Source organism: Oryctolagus cuniculus, chromosome 7, assembly GCF_964237555.1.
Source record: "Oryctolagus cuniculus chromosome 7, mOryCun1.1, whole genome shotgun sequence".
Taxonomy (NCBI): Eukaryota; Metazoa; Chordata; class Mammalia; order Lagomorpha; family Leporidae; genus Oryctolagus; species Oryctolagus cuniculus.
Window position 1 is genome coordinate 157063455 of NC_091438.1, and position 19060 is coordinate 157082514.

At 51.6% G+C, this 19060-nt stretch overlaps 1 protein-coding gene across 2 annotated transcripts in view; it reads left to right on the forward strand.

Annotated features, from left to right (window-relative positions):
- The first annotated feature begins 2125 nt into the window (after positions 1-2125).
- Positions 2126-19060, forward strand: part of MTOR (mechanistic target of rapamycin kinase) — a 133721-nt gene continuing 116786 nt past the window's right edge. Inside the window, exons 1-7 of one of the 2 annotated variants that reach the window (XM_008251668.4) lie at positions 2126-2260; positions 4509-4700; positions 5568-5676; positions 6362-6594; positions 7232-7432; positions 8086-8220; positions 18778-19053. In XM_008251668.4, coding sequence (XP_008249890.1) covers positions 4539-4700; positions 5568-5676; positions 6362-6594; positions 7232-7432; positions 8086-8220; positions 18778-19053 — 1116 coding nt within the window. In that variant the 5' untranslated portion in view covers positions 2126-2260; positions 4509-4538. The remainder of the gene's footprint in view (positions 2261-4508; positions 4701-5567; positions 5677-6361; positions 6595-7231; positions 7433-8085; positions 8221-18777; positions 19054-19060) is intronic. The other variant, XM_002723353.5, reaches the window with a different exon arrangement.

The following is a 19060-nucleotide window of genomic DNA, read 5'->3' on the forward strand; positions in this document are numbered from 1 at the left end:
AGAGAAATGCTGAATAATTCATATGATACACTGAATACTGTTACGAAAACCAGAAGCAGATGTTGTAGGGTGTGCTTTTGTCTCAGCATGAAGTCAGAAAAATCATTAAGTCAGACTGTCCCATATCCCAGCTGGCTGTTAGACATTTATAATTTCTCTCTGCACAGAGATACAGGCCAAATCCAAGTGTCCCATGATGGACGGCGCACGATCTCTGGGCCCACATTCTAAAACCTTGGCTCTGTGGCTTACCAACTCCAGCACCCAGTCGCTGTACCTCAGTTTACCCAAGGGGGAGCAGCAGAAGCTACCCTATAGACACATCCCAGAACACAGTGACAGGATTTATTACTGTCCTCATGTGCCAAGTACCACCTTGGGTCCTTCACATGTACTAGGGTTTAATGCCACACTGCCTTCCTATGTAGGTACTATAGTCTTTTCTGCTTTACAGATAAGGAAGTAGGCATCTAAGGGCTGGATCCCTCTGTGTCTCCCTCTCTCTGTAACTCTGCCTTTCAAATAAATAAATAAATCTATTTTTAAAAGATAGGAAAATTTCCAAGATGTGTTTTAAAAGCTTAAAGTAGAAGAGTACATACAGTGTAATGAAAGGGAAAAATAAGAATGTGTGTGTGTGTGTGTGTGTGTGTGTGGTGTATACACGTATCTGCTTGTATTTGCATGAAGAAATTCTAGGGATACCCAGAAACTAAGGAAATAAGTAGTGAACGGGCAGAGGTGGGGCAGGATTTTCATGATTGACATAATTCACTTGCAACTTGAGCTGAATATATTGCTAGGAGAAAAATGCAATGGTTGACAATATAGACGCTGAACACCAATGACAAACGTGAAATTTAGAGGAACAATGATTTCACAAAAGCCAACAACCTAAAGTTGTAATCATAATTTAAAAAAAGCTTCTTAGGGCCCATGCTGTGGCTCAGAGGGTTAAAGCCCCGGGCTGCAGTGCTGGCATTCCATAGGGGTGCTGAAATCCCGGCTGCTCCACTTCCGATCCAGCTCCCTGCTAATGACCTGGGAAAGCAGCAGAGAACGCCCCAAGTCTATGGGCCCCTGCACCCACATTGGAGACACGGAAGAAACTCCTGGCTCCTGGCTTCAGCTCAGTTCAGCTCTGCCCATTACAGCTATCTGGGGAGTGAATCAACGGATAGAAGACCTCTCTCTCTGTCTCTACCTCTCTCTCTCTTTCAAAAAAAAAAAAAACTGCCTAAGCATTTTGTTAGCCACAGAATATTATACATCCCTTTATTATGGCAGTTTAATCTTATGGAAACTTTCATTCCTTCAATAAATAAATATTTTATTACACACATAATTGTTGGTAATGTATATAGGAAAAAGGCGTCGCCCCAAACCCATCGCATTTCCCCCACAGAAACACACATATATAATATGAAAAATTTTAAAGGGTTATATTGCAACTATATTGTATCATTTGTAATTTTGTAACAGACTGCAAACCTTTTTCTTCTTAGCAAATATTCATTTACCCTATCATCACTAACGACTGCGTAACACATATGCCTGTTTATTAATCAGATACCTATTGCGGGAGATCTAGGAATTTTCAGTGTGTACTAAAATAAACAGAATTGTGAGACAAATTCCATTTTTTTCGATATTTTTGAAAGTTTTTTTTTTTTTCATGATGATGTTACTTTTTCAGTCAAAACCTAGCTACGGTTTCTCGGGAGTGGTCTTGCGAGCCAGACAATTCTGGGAGAGTGAGAAAACTCAGAACAGTCTCACGTGCCTGTCAAATTTATCAGGAGAGCGAGAAGCCCGCCTTGGGCTGCGGTGACCCGCCCGCACCGCGCACACGCGCGGGGTCACGAACCACCGCCCCCGGCCGCGATGCGCGGGGGACTCATAGTAATGATGCACCGGATGTGTGCGTGGAAGTGACTGAGGGCAACTCGCGCGCGATTGGTTCTCCCGAGCGAACCTAATGCTGTTTTCGCCTGGCACTGGCCGCCTGGTTTGTCTATTTGAACAGTCCCCGCCCTCTTGAGAAGCCGGTCCCGAAGCTTCACTTCTCCTTCATTACTATTGGCCTGTATTCCAGTCCATCTTTTTCTTCTGCCTGCCGATTGGTCTTCAGGGCTGTGAGCCCGCCCACTCTCCCGCCCGGCGTAGAGGACAGCGGGGAAGGCGGGTGGTGGGACTGGGGGCCTGAAGCGGCGGTACCGGTGCTGGCGGCGACTGCTGAGGCCTTGGCCGAAGCCGCGCGGTGAGTCTGTGGCCTGGCACCGACCTCTGTAAGGCGGCAGAATATCCAGACCTACGGCCAGCCTGGTCCGAGGGAGGTGCCCGGGAAAGCCGCCTGGCCGGGACGTGGGATCCACTCAGTACCGGCCCACGACCTGGACGCCGCCCTAGCCTTGACCCCACTCCACGCCACGAGGCAACGCCCAGCTCCCGAGGACACCCAGGAGACCCTCCGGTCTTTGGGCCCGCCGGGGTCCCAGCTCCTTGCCGGCCGGCCCGTCAGCTCCGGCACCGGCGTGGCGCCGTAGGGTCTCCTTTGCCCGTCCCAGTCCCCCTTCGTAGCCACCTGGGAATTGGGGAGCCCTGCTCCGGGGCGCCCCGACCTCAGTGTCAGCCGTGCGCTCCACCCTAGAGGCCCATGAGAGACTCGCTCCCGGCAGCCGAGTCCCCTGCCTGGGATGCATCCCCTCTGCCTCTCCCCCGCCTCCGTCCCGGGGTGCAGCCGTCCTGGTTGCAACCTTGACTTCCTTAAGCCTCCCCAAGACCCTGGGGACGTCCGGCCTCCAGGAGTGAGGCCGAGGTCAGCCTGGAGCAGGTGGCGCGGGGTCTCGCTTTTCCAGCGCTTGGCAGTGCCTGGGCCCCGTCTTCTCCCTGCCCCCAACACCAAGTGCGGTAGCTTTCTTAGGGATCCTTGGCTTCCCCGGCCCCTAAGGAACGACCCTAACTTTTGCGGCCCTCTGGCACTGGAGTGTCTGAAGACTTTCCAAAGCCAATTATTGCCATGTTTCTTCCTCCGCGTGTCACAAATTGGTTCCAAAAATGAGAATTTTGGCAAGTTTTTCTAGAGTGATCTGGACACACTTAGGGGTATGTTACTTCCATCACAGCTGTGGGGGCTCAGCCCTGTCCTGGCCACTTTACTGCCTGGTGTAGCCTCCTCCCTGCCCCCCGGTTGTCAGAGAGAAGGAGTCGTGCAGTTGAGGAGTGAGTGATCGGTGGTCGGGACTAACTGTCTCTTACACAGTCGCCCCTTGGTGTTCCCCGGGGATCGGTCTAGGACACGCCCCGTGTGCGAGGATACACCAGCTGCTCCTGTAAAAGGATGTGGTCTTGCGTGTGTCTGTGTCCGTGTGCGTTAAGTCATGCCCGGAACGTGTCTCGTCACAAGGTGAAGGTTTGTATGTGTTCAGTACAGGCTCAACTTGTGTGGGAGGTTTTCAGTCCACAGTTGGTTGAACCCGCAAGTGTGGCTGTCCACGGTAGTGTCCTGTAGCGCACTGTCCACTGCAGTGAGCAGCCGCTTGTGCCTGTGACCCGTGCACACCGAGACTGCCTGGGCGTGAATGTTCACTGGAGTTTGGAGACTTAACAAAAAAAAGAATGGAAAATGTATCAATAATTCTTCACATTGATGACATTTTAAACTAATATTGGGGGATATTGGATGAAGGAACATATTTTGATTTCACCTTTTTTTTAAGTAAACTTATCTTTTAATTCCAGTTTTCTCTTTTTAGAAAAAAGACTTTATTTATTTGAAAGGCAGAGTTAGAGAGAGAGAGAGGTCTTCCATCCCCTGGTTCACTCCCAAAATGGCCACAGCAGCATGGGCTGGGCCAAGCTGAGGCCAGGAGCGGGGACTTCTCTGGGTCTCCTGCGTGGGGGGCCATCTGCTGCTGCTTTCCCTGGCGCATTGCGGGGAGCTGAATGGGAAGCGGAGCAGCGGTGACTCGAACTGGTGCTCCCATATGTGACGCGGGCTTCGCGGGCAGTGGCTTAACCCAGTGTCACAGTGTGGCCCTTACTTGTTGTTTGTGTGTATTTTAGATTTATTTATTCATTTGAAAGCAGCCACAGAGAGACAGAAAGGTCCTCCATCCGCCGGTTCCCTCCCCAGATGGCTGCAATGGCCAGAGCTGAGCTGATCCAAAGCCAGGAGCCAGGAGCTTTCTTCTGGGTCCCCCATGCAGGTGCAGCGGCCCAAGCACTTGGGCCATCTGCCGCAGCTTTTCCCAGGCCACTGGCAGGGAGCTGGATAGGGAGTGGAGCAGCCGGGACACCAACCGGCGCACATACGGGCTGTGGGAGTTGCATGCAGCTTTACCCACGACGCCACAGCGGTGGCCCCGAATCAAGGCTTTGCGAATGTTCCTCAGTGTGGTCTCCCCACCTTTTTAGGGTCCACTAGCTGATAGGGGCTGGGTGGAGATCCCCGTTGAATAACTGGGGCCCTAAATTACTGCCATGGTTTGCTCTCTGGAACATAAAAGGAGCTCTTCTCCAAAGAACCTCAGGGCAAGATGCTGGGGACCGGGCCCGCCGCTGCCGCCGCCGCCGCCGCCACCTCAAGCAACGTGAGCGTCCTGCAGCAGTTTGCCAGTGGCCTGAAGAGCCGGAATGAGGAGACCAGGGCCAAGGCTGCCAAGGAGCTCCAGCACTACGTCACCATGGAGCTCCGCGAGGTCAGCCTTCAGGGATCTGGCACCCGTCATCGTGGGGTGTTTGGGCCGGACGTGCCATCACTGGTGTATTTCACCTTTTACTTAGCCGGTTTTCATTTGATGTTGAAAGGTGAAGAGATAAATCTGTCCTCTGACTTGCTCCCCATAAGCCTGCGACAGCCAGGGCTGGGCCAGCCCAAAGCCAGGAGCCCAGAACTCTGTCCAGGTCTCCCACGTGGGTGGCAGGGGACCCACGTCCATGAACCACCACCTGCTGCCTCCCACGGTGCACGTTAGCAGGAAGCTGGCTCCAAAGCAGAGGTGCTGGGACTGGAACCAGTCACTTGGATGTGGGCTGTGGGTGTCCCTGTGAATGCCCACCCCAGCATCCCTGGCTTAGACTCCCTTGGACAGCTAAGTGAAGCTTGAAATGTGGATTCTGTTTTAGAAAAGCCCCCAGCTCCTCCCAACCCTAGAACAGGGTCCTCTCCCGGGGTTGCACGCTTCCTTGGCATTTCTTGTGTCTGTGGGCACGATCAGGGATCCACATAAGTTCAGCCTATCAGCTATTTCTGCCTGATAAAAGTGGGTTGGGATGGGTTGGAGAATTGATGGAGACCAGACTTACGGTCAGAGACAGCATCTGGTTCATCCTGTATCCTGACCCAGCAGGCACTCAGGAAGCAGTTACAGATAGAGGTGCATTGCAAGGTCAGTAGCTCTGTGGTTGAGAACTGCAAATGGGCAGAAGCTTGTCTTCCTGGTTTGAGCCACACCTGCTGCCTCTCTCGCCCCAATCCTCTCCGGCACCACCCGTCCCTCCCAACTCCCCCTCTACCCTCGGGGCAAGACACCTTAGAAATCCTTCTGGGCGCATCTTCCTTTCAGATGAGTCAGGAAGAGTCAACGCGGTTCTACGATCAGCTGAACCATCACATATTTGAACTGGTTTCCAGCTCCGATGCCAGTGAGAGGAAAGGGGGCATCTTGGCCATAGGTAAGGACTGAGTCTGGTGCTAGGAACAGCAAACAGGTAGGAATACAGGGCTGGTCACCTTTGTGTCCACCGGGCCCATGTCTGCCACTAGAAGTTCCATTCATGTTTGTGAATTTTCAGGAGCCGTGCGGCTTTCAGTGCCCTTACAGGGGTCCTGATTCTATGAGCAGTCCTAGGATGTAGACCGAGCAGGTGTTTTTAGAAGTGGAAGCTGAGTCCCAGAACCATTAAGCAACTCTTGTGGGGCCAGTGTGTCAGAGCTGGGACCGGAAGCCAGCTTTCTACTACCCCGTGTTGCCTGTGCAGGTGCTGGTTTCTCTGTAGGGCAGGGTTTGGCCTAGCAGGGCTTATGAATGGAGAAGTGAAATTTCGGTGCAGTTCATGAAAGACAGGTCGTCCTTCAGCTCCCAAGGACTGGTCTAGTCCTGTGAATTATGCAGTCCCGGGGGTGTGGGTTTTTCCCCTAATTTCTTGGGGAGACAAAGTATATATACTACAATAGTGCTGTTTTACTTGGTGTAAGTCATTATGACACGGATATCAAATCTTAGGGAAAATGAAAACTGCCCGCACCCTTACGACGTAGCCATGCGCTCAGGGCAGAGCGCGGTGTTGCTCGCCAGCCTTTAGTTGCGGCCTGGCCAGCGCGCTGTGCCTTGTCACCTTCTGCCACCTTCTCTTCCAGCCAGCCTCATCGGCGTGGAAGGTGGGAATGCCACCCGGATCGGCAGGTTTGCCAACTATCTTCGGAATCTCCTCCCCTCCAATGACCCGGTTGTCATGGAGATGGCATCCAAGGCCATTGGCCGCCTTGCCATGGCAGGGGACACTTTCACTGCCGAGTACGTGGAGTTCGAGGTGAAGCGAGCCCTGGAATGGCTGGGTGCTGACCGCAACGAGGGCCGGAGACACGCCGCTGTGAGTGCCCGCGGAACTGGGCGTGGGAACCGTGGCGTTATTTTAGGGTCCCCGGCTTCCTTCCAGGGTTCATCCCCAGAAGAGGCTGTTCTGGTGGGCCAGGATTGGACGCTGTTAGATGGGGTAGTGACTGCACAGGGGAGAGGACCTGGGAGTGGGCAGTGGGGATCAGAGGCCTCACTCAGATGCCTTCTAGTCCTCCCTCTTGAGGGACCGTGCTACAGGAGGGAGCCTGGGACCGGGAGAGGGACACACGTGGGGACCTGGCTCAAGTCTTGGCTTTGTCACCTCCTAACTCCGTAATCTGGCACAACCTCTGACCCTCAGTGTCTTCTTGTCAAATGAAAATCCTAAGATAAAACCTGAAACAAGTGTGCTTACGCAGTGACTGGGCCGGGCTGTCGGGGCAGTGGTACGAGAGCCTAGTGTGTGCCTTCCCGAGGCTCTGTCTTTGTCACAGCCTACGATAACGAACATGGAGGAGTCTGGTCCATTTGCTCTCCTGTTCTGCCCCCAGAATTCCCTGTCTGGAAGAGAGGGCCTGCCTTCCCTTGTCCAAGCAAGTGTGGTCCCGAGGGAGCAGAACTCTGGTGCGAATGGCAGTTCTCAGCTGCCCCCCTCCCCCCCTTTCTCCTAGGTCCTGGTTCTCCGTGAGCTGGCCATCAGCGTCCCCACCTTCTTCTTCCAGCAAGTGCAGCCCTTCTTCGACAACATTTTTGTGGCCGTGTGGGACCCCAAACAGGCCATCCGTGAGGGAGCCGTGGCCGCCCTCCGTGCCTGTCTCATCCTCACCACTCAGCGAGAGCCGAAGGAGATGCAGAAGCCGCAGTGGTACCGGGTGAGAGCCTGCAGTGCACGTTCACGCCGTCAGGCAGCTTCACGACCCTCAGCAGGAGTCGGTGGTTCCTCTGCTGCATTTCGTGAAAGCAGAGGCCCAGTGATAGATGCAGCATCATCTCGTGTGTCGCTAAGAATGAGAACATGCCGGTCAGGCCATGACTCAGTGCCTTCCGCACTCCAAGACATCTGTTCTGAGGTGTAAAAACATGCTTCCTTGCAGACTCGCCGGGAGATGGCTGGTAGGAGTTTAGAAAGGGCGGTGCCTTCTGCTCTGGTGTCCTGAGCTCTGTGCCGTCTGCTGCTGCCGAGGGGCTGTGAGCCTGCTAGTACCGCAGGCGCCCTGCGCGTAGGACGGGAGGCTGGCCTTCCAGGCTTGCCTGTACGTGTGACACTGCGCGGCTCACTCAGGGTCTTTGAGCCTGGGGGCGGGGTTTTTGTTTTGGCAGGTGATAATGATACGTATCTCAGTGGCATGTGAGGGCAGAAGAGCTGAAGCTAAATTAAACAAGCGCACGACCAGTCAGTGTTACGCTGGTCCACGGCGCCGAGCACGTGTGGGAACACCCCGGAACCCCAGCGAGGGCTGGTTGGGCCTGGCTTCTCTCCAGCTCTGGACGCTGGGTGAGCACAGGATTCTGTCCGTTTCTGCAGCACACGTTCGAAGAGGCAGAGAAGGGGTTTGATGAGACCCTGGCCAAGGAGAAGGGGATGAATCGGGATGACCGGATCCACGGAGCCTTGCTGATCCTCAACGAGCTGGTTCGGATCAGCAGCATGGAGGGCGAGGTGAGATGCGGCGGCCGGGCGGGCAGAGCAAGACCCTCGTCCGCACGGAGCGGGCACTTTTAGGAGGAAACAGGTGACAAGCAGGTAGACAGGACAACTTCAGACAGCAACGAGTCCTGGGAAGGAAACACAACAGGAAAGAGGATGGAGGTGAGGGGTGGGGTTGAGTGCAGTGGCTGGGCTCAGGCCCGATCTGGGAGGTCGGGCTCCAGCTGTGATCTTTCCTGTGGGAAATGCAGTGTCAGGGAAGGCCCTCTCTGAAGCAGAGCCATTGGAGTCCAGAGGCCGCAGGACATGCAGGAGCCCCTTGTAGCAGGCCAGGGGCTGCGTTCCAGGCAAAGGCTTTGAGGTGGGAGGAAAAGTTGGTCAAGTTTGAAAAATTGATGAAGCAGAAAGAAGGGGCGTGTGGCTGGTCCCTTACCACAAGAAGGAGAGAAGGTGGGAGGTGTGGTCAGGGAGGAAGGGGCTCGTGGTTCGTGGTCAGCACTGGCTCCTCTTCTAGTTACAGGGGCAGACATTGGCCGTGTGCACACAGGGTGGCGATGTGCGGTGTGACGCCATGCCTTTTCTAAGGTGTGGAGAGGCAGGAGTCAACGCAGGGAGACCAGATAGGAGGTGAATTAGCTTGAGGAGATGGGTATAAAGTACCAGGGTGAGGGTAGAAAGGACAGAGGTTTTATTAGTGAAATAGCCGGTAAGAAAATGGGAGGGGAGGTGGGAGAGCAGGAAGACCACATTCTACCTCTGACCCTAACTGGACAAGAGGTGGGAGAGAAACTGGGTGGAGTCTACTGTGCAAGGCCTCCGTGAGATCCTCAAGCCAGCATCAGCTGTTGAAGGCCTGGTCTCCCAAGAACAGGCCTCCCTTGGCATCCCTACCGTGTCCTGTCATCTGCCAGGAGCAGCCGACGGAAAGCGTGGCCTTGGAACAAACTCGGTGCGGGGTCCCAGCACAGCAGCTGGGCCCTTAGTCAGTTAGGCTGCTTGTACTTGAAGGTCAGGAAGCTGTTTGGGTGGTCTGGGTGAGCAACGGTGGTGGCTTGGGCTAGGAATGGCAGCACACATGCTGAAAAGTAGTTGGGTTCAAGCTGGATTTGGGAGGTCGGGCTCCATCCTTGATCTTGCCTGTGGGAAATGAAATGTCACCCCTGGACTTCCTTTAGTAGACACAAGGATGGTTTGGTACCGGGCTCGGAGCCGGCGCCGCGGTTCACTAGGCTAATCCTCTGCCTTGCGGCGCTGGCACACCGGGTTCTAGTCCCAGTCGGGGCGCCGGATTCTGTCCCGGTTGCCCCTCTTCCAGGCCAGCTCTCTGCTATGGCCAGGGAGTGCAGTGGAGGATGGCTCAAGTACTTGGACCCTGCACCCCATGGGAAACCAGGATAAGTACCTGGCTCCTGCCATCGGATCAGCACAGTGCACCGGCCGCAGCATGCTGGCCGCGGCAGCCATTGGAGGGTGAACCAACAGCAAAGGAAGACCTTTCTCTCTGTCTCTCTCTCTCACTATTCACTCTGCCTGTCAAAAAAAAAAAAAAAAAAAAAAGCAGAGAGAGAGAGGTACCAGGCTCGGAACCCTTCTGCTCTGTGGACTGTGGGACTCAGGCAGGTTATGGCTTCAGCTCGCTTAGTTCACTTGGATGAGATCCTCCCAGCCTCCGTCAGCTCGCGGGAGGTTTCTAAATATGCAGAGTGCCCAGCGCAGCACCTGATACGTGGCCGGTGTTCTGTAAGCAGTAGCCGTCAGAGGGCCCTGCCAGCATTGTGTTTTGATTGACACACAATTTTATATATATATATATATTTATAGGACACAATGTGATATTTTGATACATGTATACTTTATGTAATGTTCAAATTAGAGTGATTAGCATTTATCATTTCTTTGTGGTGAGAACATAAAAATTCTCTGCTAGCTGTTTTGAAATATAAGAGCATTATTGTTAACTATAGTCGCCTTTCTGTGCAATACAGAACTTGTTCCACTTAACTGTAACTTGTACTCATTAGCTCACCTCTCTGTTTTCCCCACTCTCCTAACCCCTCCGCCATCTAGTAACAACTGTTCTAGCCACAACTTCTATGAGATGGACTTTTTTTTAAGAGTTCCCATGTGAGTTAGGATCATACAGTATTTGTCTGTGTCTAGCTTATTTCACCTAAAGTAATGTTTATGTGTTCATCTGTATTGTTGCAAGTGACAGGATTTCATTTATGACTAGATTGTATTCCGTTATATACATATACCGTATTTTTTTTAAAATTTTTTGATTTATATAAGGTGAATAAATTTCATCTATTTCAAATATATAGATTTAGGAGCGTAGTGACACTTCCCACCCCACCCAGCCTCCCTCCTCCTTCCTTTTTTATTCTCTCTTAGTTTGTTTTTTAGATTTATTTATTTATTTGAAAGGCAGAGTTACAGAGAGGCAGAGGCAGAGAGAGAGAAGTCTTCCATCAGCTGATTCACTCCCCATATGGCCACAATGGCCGGATCTGGGCCAATCCGAAGCCAGGAGCCAGGAGCTTCTTCCCAGTCTCCTACATGGGTTCAGGGGCCCAAACACTTGGGCCATCTTCTACTGCTTTCCCAGGCCACAGCAGAGAGCTGGATTGGAAGAGGAACAGCCAGGACCTGAACCAGCGCCTATATGGGATGCCAGCATTGTAGGTGGTAGCTTTACCCACTACGCCATGGTGCCAGCCCCTCTTTCTTTTAATTGTAACAATGACATACTTTCAGCTTATTTTATAATCGTAAGCTTAATCTTCCATTAAGTAAATAATTCACCAATAGGCCGGCGCCGCGGCTCACTAGGCTAATCCTCCGCCTTGCGGCGCCGGCACACCGGGTTCTAGTCCCGGTCGGGGCACCGGATTCTGTCCCGGTTGCCCCTCTTCCAGGCCAGCCCTCTGCTATGGCCAGGGAGTGCAGTGGAGGATGGCCCAGGTGCTTGGGCCCTGCACCCCATGGGAGACCAGGAAAAGCACCTGGCTCCTGGCTCCTGCCATCGGATCAGCGCGGTGCGCCGGCCGCATCGCGCTGGCCGCGGCGGCCATTGGAGGGTGAACCAACGGCAAAAGGAAGACCTTTCTCTCTGTCTCTCTCTCACTGTCCACTCTGCCTGTCAAAAAAAAGAAAAAAAAAAAAAAAAAAAAAAAAATAATTCACCAATAGTAAGAACAAATAAAAAAAACAAACACTGTTCCTCAACAGGAGACAAGAGCTATAAACAATCAAATCTCAAAATGTCAATTTCACTTATATACATTTTTTTGTACTCTAAAAGTTAACCTCAGATCAGGGAAAACATGATATTTGTCTTTTTGTGACTGGCTTATTTCACTAAGTATATGGTTTCTAGTTGTATCCATTTTGTTGCAGAAGACAGGATTTCATTCTTTGTTATGGCTGAGTAGTATTCCATAGTGTAAATATACCATATTTTTTTAAGATTTATTTCTTTTTTGAGAGGAAATGTTACAGAGAGAGGGATCTTCCGTCTGCTGGTTTACTTCCCAGTTGGTTGCAATGGCCAAAGCTGGGCTGATCCAAAGCCAGGAGCTTCTTCCAGGTCTCCCAATGTGGGTACAGGGACCCAAGCACTTGGGCCACCTTCCAATGCTTTCCCAGGCCATTAACAGGGAGCTTGATTGTAAGTGGAACAGCTGGGACTTGAACTGGCGCTCACACCAGATGCCAGCGTCACAGACGGAGACTGAGCTAACTCACACCACAGCACTGGCCCCACATTTTCTTTATCCAGTCATCGATTGATGGACATCTGGGTTGATTCCATATCTTAGCTATTGTGAATTGAGCTACAATAAATGTGGGAGTACAGAGAACTGTTTCATATGCTGATGTCATTTCATTTGGATAAATTCCCAGGAGTGGGATGGCTGGGTCATACGGTAGATCTATTTTCAGATTTCCAAGAAATCTCTATACTGTCTTCCACAATGGCTACACCAGTTTACATTCCCACCAGCTGTGTATTAGGGTACCTTTTTGCCCACATCCTTGCCAGCATTTATTGTTTGTTGATTTCTGATGAGAGCCATTGTACCTGGGGTGAGGTAAAACCTCACTGCGGTTTTTATTTACATTTTCCTGATGGCTGGTGATCCTGAGCATTTTTTCATGTGCCTGTTGGCTGTTTGAATTTCGTTCTTTGAAAAATGCCTGTTTAGGATTTGATAAAGGAACCAAGGCCTTCGGCAACCAGGCAGTCAACCAAATGCTGCTACAGGGATATACTCGGCTCCCCACCCAGGGGACAGCGACTTGAGACATCGCCCCATGCCAGTGAAGAGTACCTCATCGGTGCCCATGTGGGATGCTGGCCCTGTGGGCGGGGCTTTAACTCCCTGCACCACAGCGCTGGCCCCCTGTAGTATGTCTTCAAATCTGATATTGTTATGCCTCTGATTTCTTTTTGTTATTTAAGATTGCTTTAGATATTTGGGGTCTTTGGCTCTTCCATATGAATTTTAGCATCATTTCTTCTAGATCCGAGAAGAATGTTGTTAGTATTTTGGTTGGGATCGCATTGAATTTGTAAGTTGCCTTGGATAGTGTGGAGATTTGATGATATTCATTCTTCCAATCCATGAACATGGAAGATTTTTTTATTAGTTATTTTTTTCAAGGCAGAGAGATGAATGGAAAGAGATCTTCTGTCCACTAATCCCTTCCCCAGATCCTCTTGGGCCCCGGGCTAGGATGAAGCCAGTAGCCTCAGACTTAGTCCAGGTCCAACGAGTGGGTGGCAGGGACCTAAGCACTTGAGCCATCATCTGCTGCCTCCCGTGGTTTCATTAGCAGGAAGCTGGATTGCAAGTGGAGTAGCTGGTATCCAAACCAGGTACTCAGATATGGGATGCGGGCATCCCTCGGAAACGGCAGCTTAAGCCCTGCACCAAATGCCCCAATATGCCGCACTTTCTTTACCTGTTCATCTGCTTTTGTTTTTGTGTTTTTAATATTTATTTATTTTATTTGAAAAGCAGAGAGAGAGGGAAAGAGAGATGGAGATCTGCCATCTAATGGTTCACTCCCCCCATGGCCGCAGCCGCCAGAGCTGGCCTAGACTGAAGCCAGGAGCTTCTCCAGGTCGCCCATGTGGGTGCAGGGGCTCGAGCACCTGGGCCGTTTCCTGCTGCTTTCCCAGGTGCATGAGCAGGGAGCAGGCGCCCGTGTGGGATGCTGTGCTGGCGCTGCAGGCAGCTGCCTAACCAGCTACGCCACAGCGCTGGCCCCATTCCTCTGTTGATGGATACTTAGGTTGATTCCGTGTCTCGGCTGTCATGAAGAGTGCCGCAAAGCATATACAGTGGTGGGAAGCGTCACTGTTTCAGAGCTGCATCACAGGGTGGCTCTATTTTTAATTTTCTTTTAAGGATGTTAAACAATTTCATGCCAACCACTTTGCCAGCTTATACGAAATGCACATATGTCCTTAAAGACACAAATTCAGGAAAAGGGCTCAAATTTTTGAATTGCCTTTTAAGAAATTAAATTCATTTTAAAAGTCTTCTCCAGAGATCGTGAAAGGCCTAACTGGTTTCTCTGGTGGATCCTGGTAACCATTTAAGGAACTGTGTGTCTGTACCGCTGTTGAGATATGTACTTTCACTTGTTTCTGTGATGGTCACCCTTTTACTTCATTTTTATTTTTTATAAGTATTTTTTTAAAGATTTATTTATTTATTTGAAAGAGTTACACAAAGAGAGGAGAGGCAGAGAGAGGTCTTCCATCTGCTGGTTCACTCCCCAATTGGCCACAATGGCCAGAGCTGTGCCGGTCCAAAGCCAGGATCCAGGAGCTTCTTCCGGGTCTCCCACGTGGGTTCAGGGGCCCAAGGACTTGTGCCATCCTCTACTGCTTTCCCAGGCCACAGCAGAGAGCTGGATGGGAAGTGGAGCAGCTGGGTCTCGAAGCGGCGCCCACATGGGATGCCAGCGCTTCAGGCCAGGGTGTTAACCCGCTGTGCCACAGTGCCTGCCCCATAAGTATTTTTTTTAAAGGTTTATTCTATTTAGTTGAAAGGCAGAGTTATAGAGAGAGGTAGAGACAGAAAGAGAGAGAGGTCTTCCATCTGCTGGTTCACTACCCAAATGGCCACAATGGCCAGAGCTGAGCTGATCCAAAGCCAGGAGCCAGGAGCTTCTTCTGGATCTCCCATGTGGATGTAGGGGCCCAAGGACTTGGGCAATCCTCTGCTGCTTTCCCAGGCCATTAGCAGGGAGCTGGATTGAACGTGCAGCAGCCAGGACTTAAACCTGTGCCCATAGAGGATGCTGGCACTACAGGCCAGGGCTTTAACCTGCTACACCACAGTGTTGGCCCCAGCCCTTTCACTTCTGCTGTAGGACTCCCTTCAGCGTTTGTAGGGCTTGTCTGGTGATGATGAATTCTTTCAGTGTTTGCTTGCTACAGAAAGTTGTTATTTCACCTACCTTTTTTTTTTTTTTTTTTTTTTTTGAGATTTAAAAGTGTTTATTAGAATCAAGGAACTCCAGGGGCTGGCTCTGTGCTGTAGTGGCAAAGCCACCGGCTGCAGTGCCGACAATCCCATATGGGTGTTGGTTTGAGTCCTGGCTGCTCCTCTTCCAATCCAGCTCTCTGCTATGGCCTGGGAAACCAGCAGAAGATGGCCCAGGTGCTTGGGCACCTGCACTCACATGGGAGACTGGGAAGAAGCACCTGACTTCTGGCTTTGGATCGGTGCAGCTCCGACCGTTGTGGCCATCTGGGGAGTGAACCAGCGGATGGAAGCCCTCTCTCTCTGTCTCTCCCTCTCATTGTCTGTCTCAAATAAATAACAAAAAATAAATAAACTGTCTCAAATAAATAAATAAAATATTTAAAAAAAATAAATCTTCCATCTATTGGTTCACTCCCCAAACAGCAACTCTGGCTGGACCTGGCCGAAGCCAGGAGCCTGAAACTCCATTTGGGTCTTTCAGGTAGGTAGCAGGTGCCCCAGCACTTGGGCCGTTTTCTGCCATTTTCCCAGGTGCAGTGGCAGGGAGCTGGTTTGGAAATGGAGCAGCTGGACTTGAACCAGCACTCACAGAGGATGCCAGTGTCACAGTTGGTGATCTAACCTGCTGCACCACAATGCTAGCCCCCTCCATTTCTTTTTTAAAAGGTTTTTTCATCTGAAAGGCAGAGTTACAGAGAGAGGGAGAGACAGAGACAGAGATATTTGTTTTATTTCCCAAATGGCTGTTTTGGCCAGATCTGGGCCAGGCTGAAGCCTGGAGCCAGGAGCTTCATCTGAGTCTCCCACATGGGTGCAGGGGTCCAAGGACTTGAGCTGTCATCCTCTGCTGCTTTCCTTTTAACTCCCATCTGGGGAGTTAACCGGCAGGTAGAAGTTTCTCTCTCTCTCTCTCTCTGCTTTTGCCTCCCTGTAATTCTGCCTCTCAAATAAATAAATCTTTTTTTAAAAAAAAGACATGTTTTAGTTCTTTGGGTCGAATCCATGAGGAGTCCTCTCAGCCTCCTGGACTTGGATGTCCGTGTCTTTCCCAAGGTTCGGGAGGTGTCCTGCAGTCGCTCCACTGACTAAGTTTTCCGTGCCTTTTCCCTCCCCACCTCATAGAGCATGCACAGTAGGGATGTTGGCAGATGTTTGTCCCGTAAATCTCCATGACTTCCTTTGTTCTTCTGAACGTTTGTTTTCATTTCCTCGTTGTTTCAGAAGGCGTCTTGGGCTGGGTGTTTGGCCTGGCGGTGCAGGTGCCCACATCCCGTATCAGAGGACCTGGGTTCGGTTCCTGGCTGTAGCCCCTGACTCCAGCCACCTGCTGATGCAGCCCTGGGAGGCAGTGTTGTGACTGGGTGGTGGGAGTCCTACTTGCCCCCGTGGGAGATGAGGATCACGCTCTGAGTTCCTGGCTTTGTTTTGGCTGAGGGTTGTTGTCATTTGGCGAGTGAACCAGCGGATGAAGGAGTTCACTGTCTCTCTGCCGCGCAAATGAATTTTCAAAAAATGTTTTTTGTTTTGTTTTGTTTTAAAAAAGCTGTCTTCAAGCTTAGAAATTCTTCTACCTGCTCAGTTCTGTTGAGGTATTCAACTGTTTTTAATTTCATATATTGAGTTCTTTACCTCACAGATTTCAGATTGCCTCTTTTTTTTTTTTTTTTTTTTTGACAGGCAGAGTGGACAGTGAGAGACAGAGACAGAGAGAAAGGTCTTCCTTTTGCCGTTGGTTCACCCTCCAATGGCCGCCATGGCTGGCACGCTGCGGCCGGCACACCGTGCTGATCCGCAGGCAGGAGCCAGGTGCTTCTCCTGGTCTCCCATGGGGTGCAGGGCCCAAGCACTTGGGCCATCCTCCACTGCCCTCCCGGGCCACAACAGAGAGCTGGCCTGGAAGAGGGGCAACCGGGACAGAATCCGGCGCCCCGACTGGGACTAGAACCCGGTGTGCTGGTGTCGCTAGGTGGAGGATTAGCCTATTGAGCCGCGGCGCCGGCCTAGATGAAGTAATTCTTAAAACATGCTTTGTGAATTAGGAACTGTCTGAATATAAGGTATAATTTTTTTTGAAGATTTACTTATTTGAAAGAGTTACACAGAGAGAGAAGGACAGGCAGAGTGAGAAAGAGAGAGAGGTCTTCCATCCACTGGTTCACTCCCTAATTGGCCACAATGGCCAGAACTGTGCCAATCTGAAGCCAGGAGCTTCTTCTGAGTCTCCCACACGGGTGCAGGGGCCCAAGGACTTGGTCCATCTTCTGCTTTCCCAGACCAAAGCAGAGAGTTGGATTGGAAGTGGAACAGCCAGAACTCAAACCGGTGCCCATATGGGATGCCGGCACTTCAGGCGGTGGCTTTACCCCCTACACCATAGTGCTGGCCCTCAGGTGTGCTTTCTTGATATGTTCACTTGTTCATCAAATATTAATTGAGCCCCTAATATGTGCCTCTTAAGAGCTAGAGTAATCTAACAGGGGGACAGGTAAGATACCTATAAGTAAAAATAAATCATATCATGATAAATGCTGTGGAGAAAGTGAGAGCAGGGAAGGGAAAGAGTTAATAGCATGAATTAAAGATTGCATTTTTTACTTGCTTTAGCCACTGTGTTGGGAATGTGTTGTTGGAGGGCCCAGGCTGAAGCTGGGAACCCCATGTGGAGGGAGCCGTGGCCATCTTCGCACGGGGCTCTTTGCAGCTCACACACAGTGGGTGGGCCATGGAGTCCACAAGAGGCTGGGTTCTGGATTTGGGATTTGCTGATAGATTGGAGCTGGGTGGAAGGGGAAGAAGTCAAGGTGTTGGCCGAGCAGCCCAGGGCTGCAGTGCAATGACCGTAGCGGGAGGAGCTGACCAGGAGTGTGGTTTGAAGTTAAGTTTGAGGTGCGTGTTGGGCTGTTCTGAGCAGAGATGTGTGTGGGAGACACAGATTTGGGATTCTTCAGCATACAGGTGTTACTGAAGTCACAAGACCAGGTGAGGGCCCCAAGGGAGCTGGTGTGCTTGAGGTCTGAGGTCGGGAGGTGAAGAGGAACCCCAGGAGACCAGTCAGGAGAGGGGAGCACCCAGCGAGGCTGACGTCCGTGAAGCTCAGCCAAGAAGGGTTTCAGTCCCAGGAGGAGGAGGAGGGGTTGGATTAAACGCTGCAGATAAGATGGATTTAGCAGCGTGAGAGTCCTCTGACCTGGATAAGACAGTGGATGAGATTTTCTGAAAAATGAAATGTGTATGTCAGGAACAGACATTTAAAAAACTGTTTTAGAGCCTTTTTTTAAAGATTTATTTATTTGTTAGAAAGAGTCAAGAGGGAGAGCAAGAGACAGAGAGAGGTCCTCCATCCTCTGGTTCACTGCCCAGATGGCTGCAGTGGCCAGGGCTGAGCCAGGCCGGAGCTGGAGCTGCTTCTGGGTCTGCCGTGTGGGTGCAGGAGCCCAAACACTCGGGCCATCTTCCACTGCTTTCCCGGGCCACAGCAGGGAGCTGGATCAGCAGGAGAGCAGCCTGGACCTGAACCAGTGCCCATCTGTGATGTCGGCATGGCAGGCGGCGGCTTTGCCCACTACGCCACACTCGGGCCCCCGTGGCCTTCTCAGTGCACGGTGTTGGAGATGAGTTCTCGGGCAGCCTCTGGGAAGGGAGACCTGTCAGCTGGTTTCATGCCTGCTGCGCGAGCCTAGAGTTCTGCGACAATTACTCGCCTGTGTGACTGCCTGGGCTGCTAGGAAGAGACCAGTATCCTTACAGGCTGCTGGCCTGGGCTGCCCCTGACCCTGCTGTGATCTTCAGTGTGCAGGTTGGCCTTCCCGAGCCACACAGGGAGTCCTTGGGGGTGCGGCCTGAGGCAGCCTGAGCCTGCGCCCTCCGCGGTGTTCAGCAGGTGGTGCTCTTCTGCCTAAATTGGGATGCAAGTGGGTCCCCTGCTCTGGAGAAGTTAGAATCCTGCCCTGCGGAAAGTTTTACATTTCAGGACTGGACAAATGCATTGCTCTGTAGACTCCACAGTGCCCAGGGGGAAGTCCGCTCATACCTACAGGTGGTTTTTCTTCTCTCCTGTCTGTAGCGGCTGAGAGAAGAGATGGAAGAAATCACCCAGCAGCAGCTGGTGCACGACAAGTACTGCAAAGATCTCATGGGCTTCGGAACAAAACCTCGGCACATCACGCCCTTCACCAGTTTCCAGGCTGTGCAGCCCCAGCAGTCGAACGCCTTGGTGGGGCTGCTGGGCTACAGCTCTCACCAAGGCCTCATGGGATTCGGGGCCTCCCCCAGCCCAGCTAAGTCCACCCTGGTCGAGAGCCGGTGTTGCCGAGACTTGATGGAGGAAAAATTCGATCAGGTAGACG